At 39.3% G+C, this 25,280-nt stretch overlaps 1 protein-coding gene across 1 annotated transcript in view; it reads left to right on the top strand.

Annotated features, from left to right (window-relative positions):
* The window catches only part of LOC136857080 (uncharacterized), a 72,982-nt gene that overhangs the window by 26,650 nt on the left and 21,052 nt on the right, over nt 1–25,280 (top strand). The window contains exon 2 of the mRNA XM_068228191.1: nt 1,348–1,441. Within this exon, the coding sequence (XP_068084292.1) occupies nt 1,348–1,441 (94 nt within the window). The remainder of the gene's footprint in view (nt 1–1,347; nt 1,442–25,280) is intronic.

Here is a 25,280-nt window from a genome sequence, read left to right as displayed (position 1 = left end):
TTGGCCGTGCGCGTAGAGGCGCGCGGCTGTGAGCTTGCATCCGGGAGATCGTGGGTTCGAGCCCCCCGATCGGCAGCCCTGAAGATGATTTTCCATGGTTTCCCATTTTCACACCAGGCAAATGCTGGGGCTGTACCTTAATTAAGGCCACTGCCGCTTCCTTCCAACTCCTAGGCCTTTCCTATCCTATCATCGTCATAAGACCTATCTGTGTCGGTGCGACGTAAAGCAACTAGCTAGTTTTAATTTTTGACAGATTTCTTTTTGTTATGTTTTAAGAAACTGTCTCAGCAATGTTGATTTTTATAAGTGTGTTTTACAGCATAGTTTAACAGTCCTTTGATCTAGGCGGTGCAGCACTAGTTTCAGCTGAAGCAATTGAATCCATATTCTGCATGTAATTTAAGTTTGCTCTTAAATCTAAATAGTAGAAAGTAGTTGAATAGACAAATAATATTAAGGTCGGGTAAATAGTCATATCTGTCATGGTCATTCATGTTCAAGTTAGTGAAACCAGTTTTTTCTGGATTCGTTTTTATCTTATTCTGTATTAAATTTTCTGAAAATTCAATCTTTCTAAAGTCTCAGAAGTCCATAACTAAAGAAAACTAGCCTTAGAAAGCTGGTTCCCAGCTAGTTCCTTACTCTCGTCTTTTGTATAGAATAAAAGATCCATATGTGTACCCATGCAAACATTTTTTTATGAAATGTAGATTGATGCACATTTCAGTAGCTTATCTAATTTCATCTGCACTCTGAGCTTGTGCCAGGCTGGGTAGCTCAAGACAGTAGAGTGCTGGCTTCTATGCGCAAGTTAGCAGGTTTGATCTGGTGGTATTTGAAGGGGTTCAAATACGTCAGTCTCATATCAGTAGATTTACTGGCATGTAAAAGAACTGCAGGTCAAAATTCCAAGAGTTCATCTCTGAAAACTGTAGAAATAGTGGAACGTAAAACCAATAACATTATTATTATTATTATTATTATTATTATTATTATTATTATTATTATTATTATTATTATTATTATTATTATTATTATTATTATTATTACCCTGGTTTAGAGTGCCAAGAATAACGGCTGTGAGGATTTGTCGTGCTGACCACACAGCACCTCATAATCTGCAGGCCTTCGGGCTGAGCAGCGGTCGCTTGGTAGACCAAGGCCCTTTGGGGTTGTAGCGCCATGGATTTGTTGTTGTTGTTGTTGTTATTATTATTATTATTATTATTATTATTATTATTAATAGAGCTGGTTGTCAGCTTACAGTGAGTCATAGTTTCATTGTCACTAAAACATTATTTAAAAAATGATAGAATGTTCTTATCCATGTTATATATCTTTCAGGGTTGAAGCAGACTAGAGTTTCAACAGCCCAGGACCCCTCCTGCACTGCAGCAGCTATGGGGTTGGCTGCTACTTCACCGATGGAAATAAATTTGTAAGTAATAAAATACGTAGAAAGGTATGTTAAGTTTCAGATAACAGTCCTTCACTGTTGTATAGGTATTGTGGTTTCTATTTTAGTCATATAGTTTAACACATTGGCATACCTTACCGCCTCACAGTGGGTAATTTCTAGCATCAAGCCGGCCAAAAAAAATATTTTCAACCCTCGTCTTTTGTGCGCATTTTCTGTGAGTCATGTTTATAAGACTCTTGGGTACAATAATTAAGTATTGAAAAGTCGCGCTGTCTGATCGTCTAATCTCACCGAAGGCCTAAAGTGGCTCTCCTCCGTTAGGGCATCATATTCTGGCGAGGCGAGCGCGCAGTTATTATTATGTGAGGGCTCAGTAAAGACGTCAGAACTAAATATTTCTTTAGCTTACAATGTTATTATATTAGATGAAGGTATGTATTTTATATAGTATGTAGCATTTTCTGAAAATTACTATATTGTTGTCCGGAACATGCACTTAAAAATTCAGGTACACGGTGTCAAGCGCTATCTAATTGTACAAATTTGAGCTGACTTTCAAAATAGATTGCCTTTGATTTCCGCAATGAAAGTTTTTGGATGAGTTATCTATACTTTAATGAATAAAAAACTGACTTTTTGCTGCGACCAAGCGCCACCATGAGAGTAATTAATTTTTTCAGAAGCCATGTACTCTGTAACTCGGAGATCGGTTTTCAAGCTGTTAAGGAACAGCAGGGAATATAAGCGAAGCGATGATATTGCGAATGTTGTAATTGAACATTTAGGCTTTGAGGATTGTTCCGAGGATATATCCAAGTCAATAAGGAAATCCGTCAGTAGTTTGTGTGCTAAAATTCTATCACGCTGGACAAAATATAGTAGAAAAAGGGACAAATTGCTGAAGTACAATACAAGTTGGTTCGAGCAGAGAATGAGCCTTGCAGAAGGATGTGCATAACAACGTCAGGATGAGCCTGCCAGTACTATAGCTCATTCCATGTTAAGAACACAGTATTGTTCTTATGACAACAGGGCTGCTATATCGAACGGCTCCATTCAACGCCATCACGGGAATACGGTGGCACATAAATTTGTAAAATTCAGTATGTTAGTTCAAGACCAGAGGCTGAAGAAACTAAGCTACAAATTACTTTTATGAACTGAAGGGGACGTGGGGTTTACAGGGGCCGCATTTGGTTTGTACAGAATAAGAGGTAAACTACGGCACATAAGAAACCTCAGCACTGAAATATAAGGCAAATTGCGAGAGAAAATAGACAAATAATTTTATGGGCTCGAGGGGTTGGGGATGTATTTAATTGCATTTAATAAGTTTATCCAGACAATAAGAGCTAGAAAACAGACACAATAAATAAATACTGCAGATGACTAAAAAAGATCACAGTATTTATGTCAAAGAAATAAATCACACCTGTAGGCTTATCGCATCACTCAACACAGTACAGTTACGCACTGATTTAAAGCCTAAAATACACACGCAATAAATAAATACTGTAGATGACTTCACTACAGAGGTTCAGGGAGAAAACGCGTCTATTGTTTGATATCCGAAGCAACGTGCTGGCAATACCAATGATGGAAACCGCTAGAAGATTCTTCAGAGAGGCTTCCACTTCTGCGGATATTACTGGAGTAGATATAAATTTAATAAACCATCTACATGCCATCGTAGAAACTCTTTCGTGTGGGTATGCCATTGATAAAGTGACGTTTGGCATTTACGCAAAGGAAACTATACAATTGTACTTACAAAAATACAAATCGTACTACATTCCTGCAACTTTGCACAAACTCCTGGTTCAAGGAGAGGAGGTCATTAGGTACTGTATTATACCTATTGGACAACTCTACGAGGGAGCCTAGGAGACCAGGAAAATAGGAAACCTTCTAGAAAGACACAAACACTGACATTTTCCATAGGCTGCTTATATCATCGGACCCTTATATTACCAGCTTAGGAAAATCAAGGAAGAGGAAGTGGATTCCGCTTTCACAAGAAGTGCTCAACTTACTGTCTGAGCCTCCTGTATCTGCTTCTGTCGAAGGAGATAATGACAGTGACGATAGCGCTTCTGATGTAACTGCATCTAATGGATAAATTGTTTGGCAAGTACATGTATTCCTGTATCTGTTTTTAAACATTCTTAACAGCATGTCCCACTATTTAACATCTATTTAATTTCTTAAAGCTATAACGAAAAATGATTAAAATGACAAAGATTACTAATTCTATTCCTGGCATAGCAATTTGTTATTTGTACTTGATTGACCGCACACTTAATTACCTTCAATAATAGCAGTTATATACTAAGTTTTATGTAAATCGGTCCATTAGTTTCCGAGATACGATTTTTACCCGGGTAGATTCCTGAAATTATGCACTGTGCGCCTGCCAGTTGGCTGCGCGTTCAGTGACCATTCATACACAGGTCTACTGAAAGGTAAGCTTTCTGCAGGTAGTTCAAGTGATTACCTGCTTGATAATCAGCAGAAATGCCCAACCTAGTAAACATTGTATTACAAGGAATAAAATCAAACTTACTGTATATTATGGGATAGTCAGAGTGAATTCGGCAGTGATGTAGTTTTAGAAAATTGTACAATTTTATTTACTAGCAATGAAAGTTACAGCAGCATAACAAAAAAATTTCACATGAGAGTGATGGCGCGTTTGAAGGTGACAGTGATAATTAAGTCCATCCTGCCTACTTAAAAACAAAGGAAGATGGCTGGGAATGGAGTGATACGGGTGATAAACCTTCCAGATATGGTTTTATATGAAATTCTGGAATAAAATCCATTACAAACACGACCCTCCCTCCAGATCCCTCCCCTCTAGACATTTCTCAACATGTGGTTCACAACTCGTTATGGGATGAGTTAGCTACTGAAAGAAACTGTTTTGCTGATCACTTATTCACAGAAAAAATTCCCAACTCACCCTGTATGAATTCACTGGGCACATTTCACAAGATTTATAACCCCTCTCTGTGTTGAAAGCAATACCAGCAAGAAAATTGCAATGAGATATGAGTGTGAAAAGTATTTGGTAGCTTTTAATTTCCCAAAGTGTTTTAGGGTGTTTCACACCATTAAAAGCTTCCAGATTGTTCTTCTGGGTGCTACACCTAATCACATCAAACAATGGTATGATTAAAATTCAGTATGTTGTGGATTACATTTATAAATCTTAGTAGTGTAAAACTGTATCTTATGAGTGGAAAAATGGTATACATGCGTATGCTCAGTACATTAAAAATAGTATGTCAATGTGTTCAGTGTTCTCCCCAGAAATTTTTGTCAGTTGGGTGGCAGGAATGAGTAACCGGGCGGGGAATACAACGTAAAAAATGAATATGATAAAATTTCAATTTATTCCCCTCAGTTCATTAACAGTAATATTAGACAGGTAAATACAAGGTGTATGCATAAGTTTTTGCCATTTTTTTGTGGTAAAGAAAACAGGTAATTTTCAAGTGAAATTCAGTTTTTGTTTGTTCAAAATATTGGCCATCGGGTTCTACACACTTCGCCCGTCTTTTTGGTAAGTTATGAATACTATGCCAAAAAAAAAAATGCTTGTCTTTTGCGGCAAACCATTTTCCAACTTCCTCGAAATTGCGTGCTGTCTGCGAGCGCGTATCCCATTGATGCGAAGAGTTGATAGTCAGATGGTGCTATGTCGGGGGGGGGGTACGGCAGATGCGTAAGAATGTCTGTCCGAGCGATTTCAAGGTGTCTGTCACTGGTTTTGCTGTGTGAGACGGCGCATTGTCGTGTAACAAAATCTTTTTGCCACGTCTTCTGGCCCATTGCGGTCGTCTTTTGATCAATGCGCGATTTAAATTAATCATTTGTTGGCGATAGCGTTGTGCGTTAACGATTTTGCCGGGCTTCAACATTTCATAATACACAATACCGCTCTGGTCCCACCGGACACAAAGTAAAGTCTTTCACATTGAAATCACCACGTTTAAATTGTCGAAACGTCTCACATGTTCTAATCAATGGAGCGTTTTCACCATATGTTTCTACCATCAGATGATGACTTTCCACAGCCTTTTTCTTTTGATTAAATAACAAAAGCAATGCGTGCCGCAAATGTTCTTTTTCAGGCACAAACGTAGACATCATCACTGAACGATACAACACACACGCTAGTGTTTGGCGGACTCAACTTGTGTGTGTTAGTAGGTTAATGTCAGACGAAATAACTGACGTATGTGTCAAATTCATACGCTGCGCATACCTGCCAACTTTCCCGATTTAAGCGGGAGACTCCCGATTTTCGACAGTTTTTCCCGCCTCCCGATTATTCTATTTCTCTTGATTTTAGCTTTTTTCTTTGTGAACTTCAAACACTTGTTTTCAAATCCCGCCATTTGAGCTTTTTTTATGCGAGTGGCCGGTAGTCCTTCGCTCTTTGGCCGCTTTCAAATGAAATATCTACGTTTATTAATGCGAGAAATGTGTGCAAATGTGTGATGTTTATTGAAACCTGTATATTGCGACGCATATATCGATCGTCAGTCTCTTGTTCTCGCGTGCTATGTTCGTGTTCGTTCACATCATTCTAAATTAAAATTGAAATAATTGATAAGAAGATTCCACCTATTCAATACCAAAGAATAAGAAATGTAGTGAATTACATTCTCATTTAATAATAATTAAAAATGGTACCAAAATGGTACCGGTTTTAACCCTAATCGGCTGATGACCTGGATTAGGGTCGAAACCTGTACCATTTCTAATTATTATTAAATGAGAATGTAATTCACTACATTTCTTATTCTTTGGTATTGAATAGGTGGAATCTCCTTATCAAATATTTCAATTTTAATTGTGATATTCTTCAATACGGAACAATGTAATTTTTAACTTTAAATAAACACATCATTCTAGTCGATTCTAGAGAATAGTCGCTAGATGTGGTTTAAAAAAAAGTAATTTAGTGATACAATTTCAATGATAATGACTAGTGACTTCTCTAGAGATTTTAGGAGCCATTTGGAGACAGTTCTGACTAATTTTAATTTATCTCAATATAAATAAAATAAGAGTGTACATTGCTCAGAATTTATAATGAATGATATTTCTGTACAGGTCGTGACCACAGTAACAAGGTGAAATTCACATTTTCATTTTCCGTAATGTCTGTCTGTACGCGCATCATGAAAAACGGCTGAAGAGAATATAATGAAAATCGGTATATAAAGTCGCGGAATAAGGAACTACAGTCTATGCTATAAATAATTTTATTCACCTTGTTCGAAATGGTAGTTTAGGGGAAGGTGTCAAAATTTAATTTAAAATTTAAAATCTAATTGGTCATAACAAAAGTTATAGAGAGTACAATTTCTGATTATTTATATCTTATTCATTTTTACAGTACCGACTATAATAATATTGTGAAGATGCTTATAAGAATCAGAAAAAAGTCATGAAGGAACGATCGCTTGAATAACACAAGAGGGAGTCATAAAAGAAAGGACAAGTCACTTTACATTAGGTGCTCTAATATCACAGAGTCGGAAGAAAACTAAATGTGAGGGGCAGATGGCCTTAGATGTTAGGCCCCTTTAAACGACAAGCATCAAACTAAATGTGACGGCCTGCAATATAGGCAGCTCATAAAATTGATCAACAATAACATTACATTGACCATTGTTTGTTGTGATGTTCCCTGTGTATTCTTCTGCCATTTATCTCAGATAGATGGGATTACTATTGCGTACCTAGTATAACACCCTGCCTGAACATGGGCTTAAAATAGCTGGGGAGGTGGATCTTTCTCTTATCTAGTATGCCATTCCTCTGGTTCGTAAATTTTCTGATACTACTGGTATGTAATACACTGGATCATCATAGTATTCCAGCTATACAATCCCTACTCTAAGGCAGTGATTGCAATGAGCAATGTGCACACTTAAATGGAATAACCACGAACCTACTATGTTAGTGTAGCAGGGGGGAGAAGTAATACTACTATGTGGCACGTTCCAGGTGGTGGATAGGGGCGTCCTAACCGGTTTGCCGGCGGACTTTAGCAAAATAAAATAGCTCTTGTGTACCAAACACACCCCTATGTGGGTGGAGGACGCAGGCGAAGAATACACCCATGGTGTCCCCTGTCTGTCATAAGAGGCAACTAAAAGGGGCGACCTAGGGATGTTTGAATTAGAACCATGAGCCTACGTATAATTAGTACCACCACACTGGGTCGCTTTTACTTGCGCGTAGTACCACTACGTTAGGTACACAATAGATTTGTGATTAGTAGCGACGGTGTGTATCAGGGTGAGTTTTACAGTACCTGTGATTAGTACCACTCTTATGGGCGACACCATGGATCTGCCTTGAGTATGATTAGTAGCCAATATATGAGGAACAATGTTTTGAATTCTGGTCAGTGGATGATTTTGGACTTTTAAATTGTCATTACATTTAGTCTCATTTTGTACCACTAGGGGCCGATGACCTAGATGTTAGATCCCTTTAAACAACAAGCATCATCTTAAATGGAATAATGACTTAGGAGTGTTCGCGGCTGTCTGCGACCTGGTTATTCTAGCTGTGGAACTTTGAAGTATTAGATCGACACTGTGGAACTTTTCTATAAAAGTGAGAAAATGTGCTGTTTTTCATTTTAGCGAATATTTCATATGACAGCATTACTTTTAATCATGACATTCGTACTGACATCATTGTAATGACCTATGTTGACTTCAGTTGGAAAAACTATAAGGACAGCCTTTCTGAGAATTCCGTAGCAAAACACAGGTTCAACGCTAGTTATTTGATCCATACAGCAAGAACCAGTCGCTTGACAATATCCTTCCCAAGCATGTAAGTGAAAGACAGTCGTTCCGCGTGCAGCTGAATGTAGCGAGTACTGAGCTGTGGAAGGTAAAATTATAATATGTAAATAGCACATATCTAGGTTATGTTAGCCGGACAGTCTGTAAAAATGGCAGGGCAGTGTGCCCAGTAAACAGGTCCTGCCAACTTGTGTTTGCATGCAACTACAACATTCCTTGTACATTGCCATGATCATTTTTATTAATCCCTGTCCAATTTCTTTTTGCACCAGACTGTCCCACACTTTAGTCCTGGGGACACTGTCATATGCCTTTTCAATGTCGATGAATGTCATCACCATATCATTCCCGCACTCCCATTGCTTTTCCATTAGCTGTCTCATAATGAAAATGGGCTCCATTGTTGACCTTCCACTTCTGAAACCAAACTGATTTTCCAGTATCTGATTCTCAACCCTCGACCTTATCCTACTTGCCAGTATCCTCTCAATTATCTTAGCAACATGGGATATTATAGTAATTCCCCTGTAGTTCTTCAAAACTTTATCACCTTTCTTGAAAATTGGGATGATTACTCCTTTTTGTCAATCATCAGGGACATCCTTATTCTTCCAGATAATCCTGAGAACTCGATTTGTCCACTGCAGGCCTACAGCTCCAGCTGCCTTTATCATCTCCACTGAAATTTCATCTATTCCAGAAGTTTTTCCATTCTTCATCTTTCTTACTCCCATTTCAATTTCATTCATTGTAATTTCTTTATCCATTTCTTCATCAACTAATTGCCTTTCCTGGTCGTCCATTGAATGATTGTCATCAGCTCTTACGTTCAGCAACTTCTGAAATTACTCTCCATCTATTCCTTATTTCTTCTGGCTTTGTTAATATTATGCCGTCTTCATCCTTCACAAATCTGGTGATCACTTGATCTCTCTTTTTGTTTCTTAAGATACCATACAGTAATTTCTTGCTGCTCTGAATATCATCTCTCAATTTCTGTGTGAATAAGGCCCAGCTCTTCCTCTTTTCTTCCTCCACTACTTTCTTGGTCAAATTCTTTGCCTCCACATATTTTCTCGTACTTTCTTCAGTCTTCGATGTTTTCCATGCTTTCCATGCCATTTTCTTTTCCTTCACTTTAATCTTTACCCTATCATTCCACCAGTGTGTCTTTTTGACCTTCACATTTCCTGATGTTCTACCACATACTTTTTCTGCACATCCAACCAGTGCTTCCTTAAATCTTTTCCATTCATCTTCAACACTCCCCACCTCCATCCTGGGTACCAAGGGTATTATTTCCCTTTGAAATTCTTCTTGTGTGGTTTTCTCCTTCAACTTCCATACTTAAATTCTTTTCTCTCTTCTTAATGCAGGTTTTTCAATATTTCCCACTTTCAATTTTCCTACCACAACTCTATGATCTCCACCAAAGGCTTCTTCCGGTGTTCTTTCTCTATGATTATATAATCAATCATGGTCTTTGTTCTTCTGTCTCCCCAACCATACCTTGTAATCTTGTGACTGTTCTTCTTCCTAAACCAGGTGTTTCCAACTATCATTTGGTTCCTCATGCAAAAATCCACCAAAACCTCGCCTTCTGGGTTTACCTCTCCATATCCAAAGGGCCCTACAACATCATCTTTTCCTTGTCTTTCCATTCCCACTTGTGCATTTAGATCTCCCATCAATATCACTTCCTTATCTTCTGTCTGTCTCTCCACTTCCTCTAAAACGTCCTCCAGATATTCATCTATGCAACCCATTTTTGGGTCATACAACTGAAATAGATCTTTCACACCATTTTCAAAGTGGAGTCTCATCACTAGAGACGAGAATTATAGGCACTAAAAACAGTTAAAATAGGCAGGCATATAGGCTCTTATATCAGCCAAAATAGGCATTTAAATAGGCACTAACGTGAAAAATAGGCAATAAAATAGGCATGAAAAAATTTCTTATAATTTAATAACACACTCAATTACTATAATTGGAATTTACAAGCAACGTTTCAATCTTTCTCGGTAACAAACTTGTTTTCCTCTCATCCATAATGTTTTTGTACTGAGAGAAAAACTTCATCTGGTTTTATTTCGCTGACAGCGGCTGCCTTCCCGGAGGTTCGGTCCAAACTTCCCTTGACTTCTTCCACAATCCTAAATGACTCCACCAGGGGCATGCCACTCTTCTCCAACTTAGTGATTGCTCCCGGCAGCTTGTTGAAATCTGAAGATGCTCCGGTTTATGCAGGGGCGTATTAGTTCCCAACATTGCAGTGCATAGGTCTGAAGAAAATGGTTGTTGGTCCTTGCCTAAAGTGGACTGATAGAAAGGCTGCGTTGATACAGATTTCTGTACTAGTACCAGATGCATCGCAGTATTTCTAAGTTGATCTATGTGGTATTTTTCTCACATTTGATCTGAAAAGTAATAGAATTGACATAAATTACATTATCCCTATATCTTAAATTTCTAGAGTTGGACTATTTGGTAATAATGCTTAGTATATATCATGCATATGTTTCATAAAAAAGAAGACTATTGGAGATGATGTTTCTGGAAGTACAAAATTTTAACGTAGAAACAAGGGAATTAATAGTTTACATGAAAATATGTCCTCAAGGACTTTCAGTTATAATTTGGCAGTATCGTGTCGAGTTCACCGGGTGAAAAATATAATAAAGACGTGAAACGATACCGAAGTATGAAAACGGTGGCACTATAAATCTCAGATTTGTGAACATTTTATTTGTTTCTATTCGCCGGCTTTGTTCAGCCGGGTCAGCTGTTGCCTGCAATAGATCCTGCATAATGTGTGCCCATAAGGCCGCCGCACTGGTTGAAGATTAAAAACCACGTAATTTGAAACTGTCGTGACATGCGCCCATAACCTTATTTTACCGGGGGAGTTGGCCGTGCGGTTAGGGGCGCGCAGCTGTGAGCTTGCATCTGGGAGATAGTGGGTTCGAATCCCACTGTCGGCAGACTTGAAGATTGTTTTCCGTGGTTTCCCATTTTCACACCAGGCAAATGTTGGGGCTGTACCTTAATTAAGGCCACGTCTGCTTCCTTCCCACTTCCCCACCTGTGGGTGGGGGCAGTAGAATAACACCCACGGTATCTCCTGCCTGTCGTAAGAGGCGACTAAAAGGGGCCTCAGGGGCTCTGAACTTTGGAGCGTGGGTTGGCGACCACGGGGCCTTTAGCTGAGTCCTGGCATTGCTTCCACTTACTTGTGCCAGGCTCCTCACTTTAATCTATCCTGTCCGACCTCCCTTGGTCAACTCTTGTTCTTTTCCGACCCCGACGCTATTAGGTTTGCGAGGGCTAGGGAGTCTTTCGTTTTCACGCCTTTCGGGGCCCTTGTCTTCCTTTGGCCGATATCTTCATTTTTCGAAGTGTCGGACCCCTTCCATTTTTTCACCCTGATTAGTGTTATATAGAGGATGGTTGCCTAGTTGTACTTCCTCTTAAAACAATAATCACCACCACCACCACTTCCCACTCCTAGCTCTTTCCTATCCCATCGTCGCCATAAGACCTCTCTGTATCAGTGTGACGTAAAGCCATTACAAAAAACCCTTATTCTTGTCACAATTTAGCAAGACTCTGGAGGGGATGTTAGAGGCTTGTTAACCTGGGAGATTACGCCCCTCAGACTCTTTGCTTCCCCCCCGCCTCCAAGCGCAACGGTTACTAACCGGACCTCACCAATCCAGACCGACGATCTTTCCGCCGGCCTGTTCTTGTTAAGGTAGTCTTAGCAACCTTGTAAAACACGCTGTGGCATCGTCCTAGCCGGGCTACATTGGATCTGCAACCTGTGTTTTGCGAAGGCTTAGCGGAAGTGTAATAGAATTCCCGAGTTTTAAAGAGAGTTTTAAAAATTGCATTTCAGTTTTAAATCTCTATTTTCACAGGAAATGATTCACAGTTAAAAATATCGATTTAATTTTTCATCCATTCTGTGACAAGAGACCATCGGCGTTCTAATTCTCCGTTCAGTAATTTAATGATTATTTGCATTTTAGCAATATAATTATTGAAAGTTCACGACTAATTCAGCATTGCAACAAAACAAATTGCCACAATACATAAATTAATAGGCCTATATATGCTACAATGAAATGCGATCATAGTTCTCGATCACAAAAAAGATAAAAGGAAGAAACGAACTTACCTCCTTACAGTAAGCTTGACAGGCTACCCTTCCATCAGTAGTGAAAATGGGATCCCCTGTGATCCACTGCTTCAGCCAGTAGGACTTCGACGATTTTTCTTTGGGCATTGTCGCAAACACACGTCTTCTTCTTCTTCTTCTTCTTCCAGTTCACAATGAATCACAACACGTTCTGAACGTAAAGCGTACGTGTACAACAGTTCGCATCGAAAGGAAGGTACGGGGCATATGGGTTGTGCAACATACTGTAGTTCGACGTTGACTGGTTCTCGCATATGTCTTAGGAGGTTGAAGGGGTTGAAGGCTTCGAGGTCAAATTGCTCCTTGTATCTCCTGATGGAAATTTCCCTAGACCTATTTCTGGTGACTTCTGATAATTCCCATTTTTTTTGTGCGGTAAACAGATATTGAGAAAAGAATATAATTTTGTCGATCTGTCGGCTTTTTAAAAATAGAGTCAAAAGGCAAAAAATAGGCAATTATACTCCAAATAGGCACAAACCCCTGAAATAGGCATTTATAGGCACAATAAAACCAACGAAAACTAGCTAAGAAGACCCTAAAACAGATTTATATCTCAAAAGCCTACGTTTCTGAACACAGAAATAAAATAGGCAAATAGGCAAATTCCCATCTCTACTCATCACCATCATCCTATCGGTGACGGATTTTGTATATTCCACATGTTCTTGGATTTCTTATCTAAGTATGATGGCCACTCCATTTTTTGCTGCAGATCCTCCGCTGTAATACAGCCTGTATCCTTCTTTCAGAGCAATCTCTCCCGTGGCCCTCTTCTTGGTCTCACACAGTCCAAGTATGGCTATATCTTTTTCTTTCATAAAGTCAAAAGTTCCTCGGTTTTTCCTGTCAGTGTCAGGACATTTGCTGTTGCAATCCTGATAAAGTTTGGTGCTGGTTGCCCATTTCTCACAGTTCCCCCAGCACCTGAAGAGCTGCGCATCGCTTTAGCAGGGGACGCCCTAACCTTTTCCGAGGCACCATATCGGCTTTGTCCATACCCAAAGGCATTTTATACCTACTGCCAGGTTCAAAATTAGGCCGCCCCTAACATGGAAACAGACGCCTTTCGTAGCCGCTCCTCTGGAGTACAGACGCTACGGGTTTGCCCCTTCCAGCATCTCCATCGTACCAAAGTCCACCTTCTCCGCCGTAGATGCCGTTGAGGTCTTCACTCGTAACCCTGAGCTGGGACCCATACCAGATGTTACCTTCCTGTCGTTCTTAAATCTCTGGCAGTACCGGGAATCAAACTCAGTGCCCCCAAGAACGGCAGCTAATTGTGCTAACCATTGCGCTGGCGGACATTCTTAACTACAAAGCACAGACATATTGCATGAATAATTCATGCTTGCAATGCACAGATCGGACATACGAAGCTGTTCACGTATTTGAACGTCATTGGAGCTGCAATATGCTATTAACTACAAAACACAGACACACCACATAACTTTGATGCGTGTGTTCATTGCGCGAGGTCAGACGAACATAGCTATTCACAAATTTGTGTAATGTCATCGGAGCTGCAGTATGGCTTGTACCTGCTTCGAAGCAGAATTGTTGTTCATCTCAGACAAATTACTTTTGGGGGGTTTTACATGCAAGCATTATTTCTTTCATTTTCTTTGTTTCGGAAAGCCAGAGGGGTCTAATACACCAGGAAATACGGTATATTTTAAGTATCTTCATGGTCATTTTTCTCCTTTCTCTCTCGTATCTTGTGCAGAAAATTAATTGCCGAGTTCTAAGTAGAAACTAGTTCCCAGACATAATAGGACACTCCACCTTGATGTTTTTGGTTGTGCACTGCCCGTTAAGCCTGTTGAGCTTTATGCAAATTTTGGAGAGCATGTTTCCAAGATTGTTCAGAATTGTTATGTGGCAAGCATGATAAAAAAGCAGGAAGGTCCAAAATGTTAGAAAAAGGAGTTTGTAGATCTCTACCCAAAAGAATTAGGTGTGAGTATGGCCAGTGGCATCACTCATGCTATATTTGAATGCTAAAGTTAAGGAGAAAAGTTCCGAATACCATAGTGTCCGTTGATCAGCATGAAAAATAAATGGGACTGTTTTAAGGTTGCGATGATAACGCTCCACAACATTGCTTTGGGGATGATAGGGAGAGGTGAAAATCTTGCTGATTTCTAATGAGCAGCACATGTTGTGGAGGCGTTAGCAGTAATTATAGATGCATTATCAGAGTTTAGTTGTTTGGGAATCTCAATAATAGAACAGATTTGTTCCTGTAATAAGTTGATATTGAGGGAAGAAGAAATTTTCCATAGTGAATGTGGAATAAGAAACTTAGAAGAACTATCAAGAAGAGAAAAAATATAGGATTTCCGCTTAATGGATTTGGTAATTTGTCTTACACTGTCCACATAATAAATTTCAGGTAGCCCACTGAACTGCAATTTTTCTTGAAAATAAATGTACATTGATTGCGATTTAATCTGGCTTAAAAGAGAACACTTTTGCTACAGCAAGTTACACTGAAACACAGTTCACATTTTAACAATAGTTCAACACAGTGTGGTAGATCTTAAAACACTCATATACATGCAGTGCCACCTTACACTTATCACATTCATAGCGGGATTCACCCCTGTTCTTTCCCTTGGGATTTTTTCCTCTGCAGTCAAAGCAGATCTCGCAAGAAAAGCCACATGAAGAGATTTTGGGAGAAGGAAAAGGCAACGACATCAGCTAAATAAGTTTAATTGCGGTCATTAGTCAGACATAAGGAAATAATAATAAGAATAAATACAAGACTGACAAACCGCATCAATACCTTCTTTCAGCAGAAGAAAAACTATGGGGCTTGGAGAACTGAACTCTGTGGTAGAAAGAAGATTACACCACATATTATTTGGTACATTGTCTGTTTGTGTACACTTTGTCTTCTAGGTTATACACATGCCCACCTGCGTCCCCGTCTTCATTTTCTTCAATAATGTCATCTAATTCTTCGGAATTACTAATGCTGACGTCACTCGAAGGTAATTCAGTATCACTTTCATCGGAAGAACTGTCACTGACATCGCTTTCCCCCAAAAAGCGTAATATTGGAGCTTCATCCGACTTGGTCATGACGTTAACTTTACCTTCACTAAAGCTTCACGCGGCAATTTACTCGATCATATTTAGACTCTTTGGTGGTGAAATACGTAGCTGAAGAGCAAAGATAGCTGAAATACCATTACCAACATCTCGTAGACATGTTGGAATTGCAGAGAAATATTGATATGTATCCTTGGAAACCTCAACAAAGCAATAAAGAGGGTGGACGGAAATTTCCGTCATTGCATTTATGGGAACTCGCAGACAATTTCCGTCATTGCAAGGCAATGGGGTAGGTTGGAAGTGATGCGGCATAGGCCTACAGACCAGAAGGAAATGTGTTTAAATGTTTTGCTTTTTGACATGAAACACAAGGCTTCACATATTCGTGGATGAATTTTTTTCTCATTTGGGGCCAGAAAAACATGTGAGGCAGTGCATAAGTGGGTTTTAACCATCCCAAAGTGTCCTCCAATATAAGAGCTGTGAAAACACATGATGATCATAGGCATACGGTGACAGGGACTACGACTCTAGGGATGGACTTGGGAGTCAGTTTAAATATCACAAGTCCTTTGGATATCCTAAATGTTCCACGATAACTAGGATTTGAGATGGCCTGGGTAAATTCTTTGTAATATGGATCAGTTTGTTGATGTGACTGACAAGATTTGCAGGATAATGGAAAGTCAATTAAAGATGAAAACAATGTTAATGTCGGATACATATTTAAGTGAGTCAGAAGAAGAAGTGGAATTACCATCCATGGTGGAATCAGCAGAGTTTTGGTCCAAGAGGATTGCATCAATGGGCATCTTCCACAGGCCAGAGACGGAACTCAAGGCAAACTTAAACCTGGATTATCGTAAGAGCCAGTGGTCATTGTGCCTGATCTTAGGAGCATTATTAAGCAACCAAGATAGAGCCCGGTTTTCAGTCTTTACAAAGAATGGCTTATGCTCAAGGTTGTTGGAGCAATGCTCAATCATTGGAATAAGAGCCAAGGCTTCACACTTATAAGTAGAGTAATTTTGCTCATTCGGTTAGGGAGCGTGCTGAAGTAGGCTATGGGGAGTGCTGATCGAGTTTGGATTTGATTTAGGACTCTTCTAACAGCAATATTGAAGGTGTCTGTGAATACTCCGAAGGGGAGAGTAAAGTCAGGTAACTGGAGAATGGGTGCTTGCACTAAAAAAGATTTTAGTTGGCGGAATGCTTTTCCTGAGAGTTGGTCCACTGGAATATTATCTTTATCTGTTTCAGATGGTCAAGAGGCTCAGCAGTTTTGGAATAATTGGGAATGAATTTATTGTAGAACCCAATTTTGCCAAGAAATGAAGTTTTTTAATAATTTGGGAAAATGGGGATGTGATTGATGGTGGATGTCTGTTCAGGATCCACTCAAATCCCATCAGCTGCAAGGATGTGGGCTGAAAATTGTACAGATGTTCATCCTCAAAAACAAATCTTAGAGAAGATGATTGTTAGGTTTGCAGAATTCGGTTGGGTGATTACTTCATTAAGGTGACAGATATGAGATGAGAAAAGTTGTCAACACAGGAAATAAGTTGAAATTTTATGTCTGAAAACAAGGAATCCACTAAATGTTGCATTATTTGGGAGCCCAAATTTAATACACATGGAACTTTGGTAAACTCATAGAGACTGGTCGGGGTGTTAAAAGCGATAAATTTCATGTTTCTGGTAATAGGTGGAATTCATTTCAAGAATGGAGAAAAAATTAGCAGTTGCCAAATGGCGGCATGCATTTTGGGAGCTGGGTAAGACATGGTATTTTGCTGTTTGATTTACAGTAATCGGTACCAAGGTTTGCAGACCCATCAGGTTTGCTAACAAGAAAGATAGGAGATACATAGTTCGATGATGTCAGAATAATGGTTGCGTCTGATAGCATTTCGCTGATTAGAATCCAGTTCAGCCATCTGCTGGTAAACTAGATGGCATCTACGCAGGAGGTAAACTACCGGAGGGTTTAAATTACCTGGAAGTTTGGCTTGCATGCTACCACCTCTGCATCAGCACTAGGTAGCAGCCCTGAGCTAGCCATGATATACAAGGTTGGTTAGACTGATTTTCAGTGATTTCTCGCTTTCGGCCGAAGTGCTATGTACCATCCTGTGCTTGCATCTGCTCATTATCACCATCATGCCTAACAAGGGGAGTCTGTGGAGTTACGGACAACGATTTATGTCAAGCTTTCATAAGGTTAATCTATCTGGGTTCAAAATCAATGCCCGTTTAGGCTTAATGTCATGAGATTTTAACGTTTACATTTTCTTACATCAGTTATAAGCTGTCATGTAAGGCAGCCTTCCCGTAGTGGCGTGGCCAAGGCGTTCACTCTGAAAGAGAAAGTGTGCGGGTTTGAGTCACACTTAAGGTTTGAATTTTTATTTAATTTAAATTCCTATTTACTTCAGTTCCCTGCCCTTGTTCTTGACTCTCTTTTAGGTGCTTCCATGTACGAATATACATATGGCTTCCTTATTGACGTATTGTCTTTGATCGTTCTGTCTGCAGGCTTTTGTGAATTAAGTGCCTCCATAAATCCTCTGTTTGCAATTTTGGAGAAATTGGGAATGAATTTATTATAGACCCAATCATGCCAAGGGATGAAGTTCTTTTATGTTTTAGGAAAGTGGGGATATGATCGGTGAATATCTGTGGATGTGACCTTGTTTAGTTCCACATGCTTCCCTTTATTGATAATTTATTTCATTCTAATGTTTAACTGTATGAATATAAAGTTGGAATTCAAGAGGACGAATTGGAGCAAATTGTAGGAAGAGGAATTCTGGAATAGAATAATTTTATCAAGGGAAATATTCAATAGATTTATTAGTTCAATCATCAGTCACCGCTGATCTGCATTTAGGGCAGTCGCCCAGGTGGCAGATTCCCTATCTGTTGTTTATGTAGTCTTTTTAAATAATTGCAAAGAATTTGGAAATTTATTGAACGTCTCCCTTGGTAAATTATTCCAATTCCTAACTCTTTTTCCTGTAAACGAATATTTGCCCCAATTTGTCCTCTGGAATTCCAACTTTATCTTCATATTTTGATCTTTTCTACTTTTAAAAACACCACTCAAACTTATTCGTCGACTAAGGTTATTCCACACCATCTCTCCACTGACAGCTCGGAACATACCACTTAGTAAAGCGGCTCATCTCCTTTATCCCAAGTCTTCCCAGCCCAAACTTTGCAACATATTTTTAATACTACTATTTTGTCGGAAATCACCCAGAACAAATCGAGCTGCTTTTCTTTGTATTTCTTCCCGTTCGCAGATCAAGTAATCCTGGTGAGGGCCCCATACACTGGAACCATACTCTAGTTGGGGTGTTACCAGAGACTTATATGCCATCTCCTTTACATCCTTACTACAACCCGTAGATACCCTTATAACTAAAGCCCAGAATTCAGGCATTTATTTTGGCTAAAATAGGCAGGCAAATAAGTACTTAAAATTTAGAAAATTAAAATAGGCATTTATGATGATAAAAATTGTCCCTAAAATAATAAAGATGGTTTAATGTAAGTCACTTAATGCACATTTGCATCCTATTTTACTACTTAATCTTATGTTCCATTGTGGGTGGGGGTGATAGATGAACATCAACTGTATCCCCTGCCATTTGTAAATGGCGATCAAAATGGGGGAACAGGGGCTCTCTACTTGGGAGTGTGGGTTACCGACCCTGGTTCCCCTAGCTGAGTCTGGCGTTGCTTCCACTTATTTGGGTCAGGTTCCTCTCTCTTATGTTTATACCCGAACTCACTTGGTCAACTCTCATTTTTTTCCAACCTGACGGTATTAGGTTTTCGGACCTTTGGGAGGTTATTCTTTTCACGTCATTCGTGGCCCTTTCCTTTCTTTTGCCGATAACTTCATTTTTTGAAAGGTCAGATCTCTTCCATTTTGCTTCTGATTAGTAGTAATAGAAGATGGTTACCAAGTTGTTCTTCATTACCACCACTTAATTTTATGTTGCTTGAACGGGACCTGGCAACCCTCTCGACCATTTGGCTTGTGCAGTGAGTTTTCAGTAGAGATGTGTGAAATATTAAAATAAATGATTTTTTTAATGTATTAAGTTAAAATGAAATTGTCTTCTTTATTAACACAGTACATTGGAATCATTTATTTTATTTTATTTCCATTGTTTAATTTTAATATATAAATAACAACAGAATATATCCAACAGCTCAAAAGAGGCACAAAAAAAAAGGACACTAAACTATAAAATTGGTACCGGAAGCTAAAATAGGCACCAAAAAAGGCAAGATACAAACTGGTTCTACCGTTTCCAAACGTACGGAAATATGTTTGTGTCTATTTGACACTGAGATATAAACATCCAAATAAAAAAGGCATTTTGCCTAACTTCTGGGCTCTACTCATAACCATGTACTGAGATCTTCACCCTTTATTTACAATACAGTTTATGTAATCACTGCGATGAATATCTTTACTTATATTAACACCTAGGTACTTACAGTGGTCCCCAGAAGGAACTTTCACCTCATCAATGCAGTAATTAAAACAGAGGAATTTTCCTATTAGTGAAACTCACAACCTGACTGTTAACCCCATTTACCATCATTGCCTGCTGTCCATCTCACAACACTGTCTAGATCTTTTTGCAGTTGCTCACAATCTTGTAACTTATATATTTTATCCAGTACAGTACAACCCAAACCAAACCCCACGGTGCAACAGCCTCAAAAGGCCTCGGCCTACCAAGTGACCGCTGCTCAGCCCCAAGGCCTGCAAATTGCGAGGTGTCGTGTGGTCAGCACGACGAATCTCTCGGCCGTTATTCTTGGCTTTCTAGACCAGGGCCGCCATCTCACCGTCAGATAGCTCCTCAGTTGTAATCACGTAGGCTGAGTGGACCTCGAACCAGCCCTCAGGATCAGGTAAAAATCCCTGACCTGGCGAGGAATCGAACCTGGGGCCTCTGGGTAAGAGGCAGGCACACTACCCTTACACCGCGGGGCCGGCAATACAGTATAACATCATTTGCAAAATGCCTTACCTCTGGTTCCAGTTCTTTACTCCTCTATCATTTATATATAAGAAAGCATAAAGATCCAATAATACTGCATTGAGGAATCTCCTTTAACTCTTTCCGGTCTAACTGTGGGCTAGCTCGCAGCAGCCAAAATTATGCTCAGGCCGCGCTGCGGGCATAGCCCGTAGTAAGGTTTGACAATTTGCTAAAAATTTAGAACAACTATGCACGCATTCTGGTAGTTACATCGTGTCTCTTCGTGTATTAGTTACAAGAGTATTTAAGCAGATGGCAGTATTATATGTCTAAGTCAGAGAATTTACGATATTTTCGAGCAGCATGCATCAGTAGATGTTGTCACCTAGTGAGCTCTATGACATGGCTTCTTGCGGCAAACATGTGCTTGACGAAAGTGATATTTTATGATATATGATAAGTTTATGCGCAAATGAACATATTATTGACATATGAATTCGAAACAACTTCTTACATTTCATTATGATTGGCGTTCGTTTTACGGCCTAGCGCACGTTTTTGCGTATTTCAAATTTGCGTGAATACGTAAGATTGTCTACATATTAGTAAAGTTGTCCGTTTAGAAGACTCTATTTTCTCTTTCTCAGAAGTCTTTTGTGGTAAATGGAACAATATTTTTACATTTGAGTAACTTTCGACAAAATTTATCAATTAAAATAAAATTTCATAAGAGCTCCCATTTGGATTATTGTAATTATTACTATTATTATTGAAAAAATATTATTTTTGTATCGTACTCATTATTGTTGTTTTGTAATTGCAGTGCACATTTTTTATTAGCAAAATATGGTGAATACAACAGTATTTTAGAAAACTGTATTTGCTTAGTTATCAGTCAGACCTTTCTTCCATTCGCGAAACATGGTATAATATATAAACAATTTTAAAATCTCAAGTGATAGTTGACATAGTACAAACAGCGTTTTTCAAAACTAGATGCTCAAACAAGCACAAAGAAAAAAGAATCATGCAAATATCTCGTACAGTTACAGAGATATAATGTTTTAAATATCCTTAAAAATGCCCAGTCCAGAACGTTTGTTAGGGATATTAAGGCCCAGGCTGGAATGGGTTAAAGGTTATAGGATCAGATAAAGCTTCACGTATTCTAATTGCTTGAATACTATTATCTAGATATATAGCCACCCATTCAGTAACTCTTTTGACTAGTCCAAAGGCTTTGGAAAGGTCAATCGGGACACAGTACATTTGACCTCCCGAATCTAGGATATCTGCTATATCGTGCTGGAATCCTACAAGTTGCGCTTCAGTGGAATAACCTTTCCTAAATCCAAACTGCCTTCTATCGAACCATTTATTAATTTTGCAAACATGTCTAATATAATCAGAAATGATGCTTTTCCAAAGCTTACATGCAACACATGTCAAACTGACTGGCTTGTGATTTTTGGCTTTATGTTTATCACCACAGGTAGCAGGTAGGGACCCTCTTCAGAGGCAGCCCTACCCAGGGAGTGGCGCCCCCGCCTATGTGAGTCCCATAGCACACTGATCTGGTGTGTAACATCTGGTATGGGTCCCAGCTCAGGGTTACGAGTAAAGACCTCAACGGCATCTACGGCAGAGAAGGTGGACTTTGGTACGGTGGAGTTGGTGGAAGGGGCAAACCTGTAGAGTCTGTACTCCAGAGGAGCGGCTATGAAAGGCGTCTGACTTCATGTTAAGGGCGGCCCAATTTGAACCTGGCAGAAGGTAATAAAATGCCTTTGGGAGTGGCGAACCCATCGTACAAACAGCCTAAGATATGAGTGCAAGTGAATAGAGGCCTTGGAAAATGCTAGGGCGTCACCCTGAAGTGACGCGCAGTTCCCGATGCTCTGGGGGAACTGTAAGAAGTGGGCTACCGGACATCACAAGAATCGGTAACATCAATGTTATGACTTTGAATGGCAGGGTATAAGAACTGATAAGAGTATATGGAGAAGAAAGACATAGCAATGATGGGATTGAGTGAGACAAAATGGAAAGGGAAAGGTCAAAAAGAATTGAAGAAAGTGTATAGATTATATTGGAGTGGAGGAAAGATGGTAACAAGTGGTGTTGGTTGAGAGGAGACCTAGTGCAATATGTGGACAAAATTGACCAGATCAGTGACAGTGTAATTAAAGTTAGACTTGGACTTGAGAGTGGAATCAAGGATTTTATACAGCTATATGCACACCGGTCAGGGAATGCAGGTGAATGTTTAGAAGAGTTTCGCGGAGAACTGGAAAGTTGTATTGAAGACAAAGAGGCTATAATAATGGGAGACATGAATGCACATGTTGGGACAGACAGGGAAATGAAGAGATAATTGACCCCTGTAGTTATGGAAACAAAGATGAAGAGGGAGATTTGGTAATAGATTTTTGTAGGAGGAATGGATAAATTGTTGGCAATACGTGGTTTAGAAAAAAGAACTCGCAAAAAATAACTAGATATGGTTGGGGAGATAGAAAGACAATGATTGATCTTATTCTGGTGGAGAAGGAGAAACATAGACAACTGGAAGATGTGACAGCAATGCCAAGAGCAGATTTCAAAGGAAACCATAGAGTGGTGGTAGCCAAATTAAGACTTGGTAAAATAACGAAGTTAATATAAATAAGGGATGGAAGTTAAAAGAGAAAGAAATACACCTTTGGAAGACTATTAGGGAGGAAAAAGGAGACTCCTTGGTAGAACAGCAGGGTAAAGGAAATGGCTAAAGAGAAACATATGGCTTGGAGGAAGTGGGTAGGCAGCAATAGTATAGAGGGCAGAAATATAAAGAAGCCAAAAAGGTATGTAAGAAAATAGTACAAGAACAGAAACAGAAGAGCTGGGAAAATTTCACAGAAACTTTACAGGAGGATATAAAGGGAAGTAAAAAGGTTTTGTATGGTATGGTGAAGTATAGTGTACAATAATAGGGAAGATACCAAATTTGTAAAACAAACTGAAACAGGACAGATATTGACTCAAAGAGATGACATACTAAAAAGATGGGAGGAATACTTCTGCTAAATATTAAATACAGTGAACTGGTAGATGAGAAGGAGCAAGAAGAAACAATGGGGAAAGAAGAACAAGAAAAGGAGATATCAATGTTAGAAATAGAGGAAGCCATACAAAAGATGAAGAGCGGTAAATCAGCAGGAGTGGATGTGGTAACTACGGAAATGATAAAAGCAGCAGGACCAATAGGGATACAGTGTCTGTATAGATTATTTTTAATAATCTGGAGGAAGAAAGAGATCCCAGAAGAGTGGGGAAAGGGTTTAATTGTCCTGATATTTAAAAAAGGTGATAAAAATGAATGTAATAACTATAGAGGGATCACCCTTATTGCCCATATATCTAATATATTTGAGACAGTATTGGAAGGAAGACTGAGGAGGAAGCTAGACAAGGAAATGGAACAAAAACAGTAAGTATGGTTAAAAGGAGAAGAGTGGTGGAGAGACAGGCAGCAATGGAGGTCCTTGATTCACAACCCAACACGGGAAATGAAGATGATGATGTTCATCATCCTTTCCTTTTTACACGGGCTACTATATCAACTCTCCATTAATTTGGTATAGTTCCTTCATGCAAACAGTAATCAAATACGTACTTCAGATATGGTACTTTATACCATACTTTGTCTTCAGTATATCCCCAGAAATCTTATCAATTCCAGCTGCTTTCCTAGTTTTCAACTTTTGTATCTTATTGTATATGTCTTTATCATAGGTAAAGTTTAATACTTCATAAGTATTAGTCACCTCTTCTATCTGGACATTATCCTTGTAACCAAAAATCTTTACCTACTGCTGACTGAATACTTCTGCCTTCCTCGCATACACACACACCCCTTGTTCATTAATGATTCCTGGAATGTCCTGGAACCTGTTTCTGCCTTAATGTACCTATACATAGAGCCCTGTGCGGATGTACAAAATAATATCCGCATCCGTACTGCCTTCATCCGCATCCATGAATGGTTATCCGCGGATATTGTAAATACTTAACTACAGTATATTACACCCAAGGTATTGAAACGGATAGATCTGTTAACATAACACAATAGGCATGAAACCTGGCACCAGAAAGCCCCACAATCACAGGTTTATGAGGGATTTTCTCTTGCGACAAGTACTGATGTATTGATCTTTGTTCCTTCTTTCCTTCCATCAATTGCGGGCAGGATCTTTATGGTTTTAAGGCTCTTTATATATCAATATTCTCCCATACCAATGTCAAGGATTGCCAAACCACAAGCAAAAGTAAGAGTATACCTGAGTGAAAACATTATAATTTAGAAATACGGAGCTCGATAGTTGCAGTCGCTTAAGTGCGGCGAGTATCCAGTATTTGGGAGATAGTGGGTTCGAACCCCAATGTCGACAGCTCTGAAGATGGTTTTCCGTGGTTTCCCATTTTCACACCAGGCAAATGCTGGGGATGTACCTTAATAAAGGCCATAGCCGCTTCCTTCCCACTCCTAGCTCCTTCCTGTACTATCATCGCCATAAGACTTATCTGTGTCGGTGCGACGTAAAGCAACTTGCAAAAAAAAAAATTAGAAATTATCAGCAAAATTATCCGCACTGCCATACTGTTTGTATCTGCCAACATATTAACTTCACGGATATCCGTGCAGGGCTCTACCTATAAATATACTTCCGTTTTTCACTAATTTGTATGACTGCCAATTATGC

This window comes from Anabrus simplex, chromosome 1 (assembly GCF_040414725.1).
Source record: "Anabrus simplex isolate iqAnaSimp1 chromosome 1, ASM4041472v1, whole genome shotgun sequence".
Taxonomy (NCBI): Eukaryota; Metazoa; Arthropoda; class Insecta; order Orthoptera; family Tettigoniidae; genus Anabrus; species Anabrus simplex.
The sequence above is the reverse complement of the archived record's forward strand: the minus strand, read 5'-3'. Positions and strand labels throughout refer to the sequence as shown.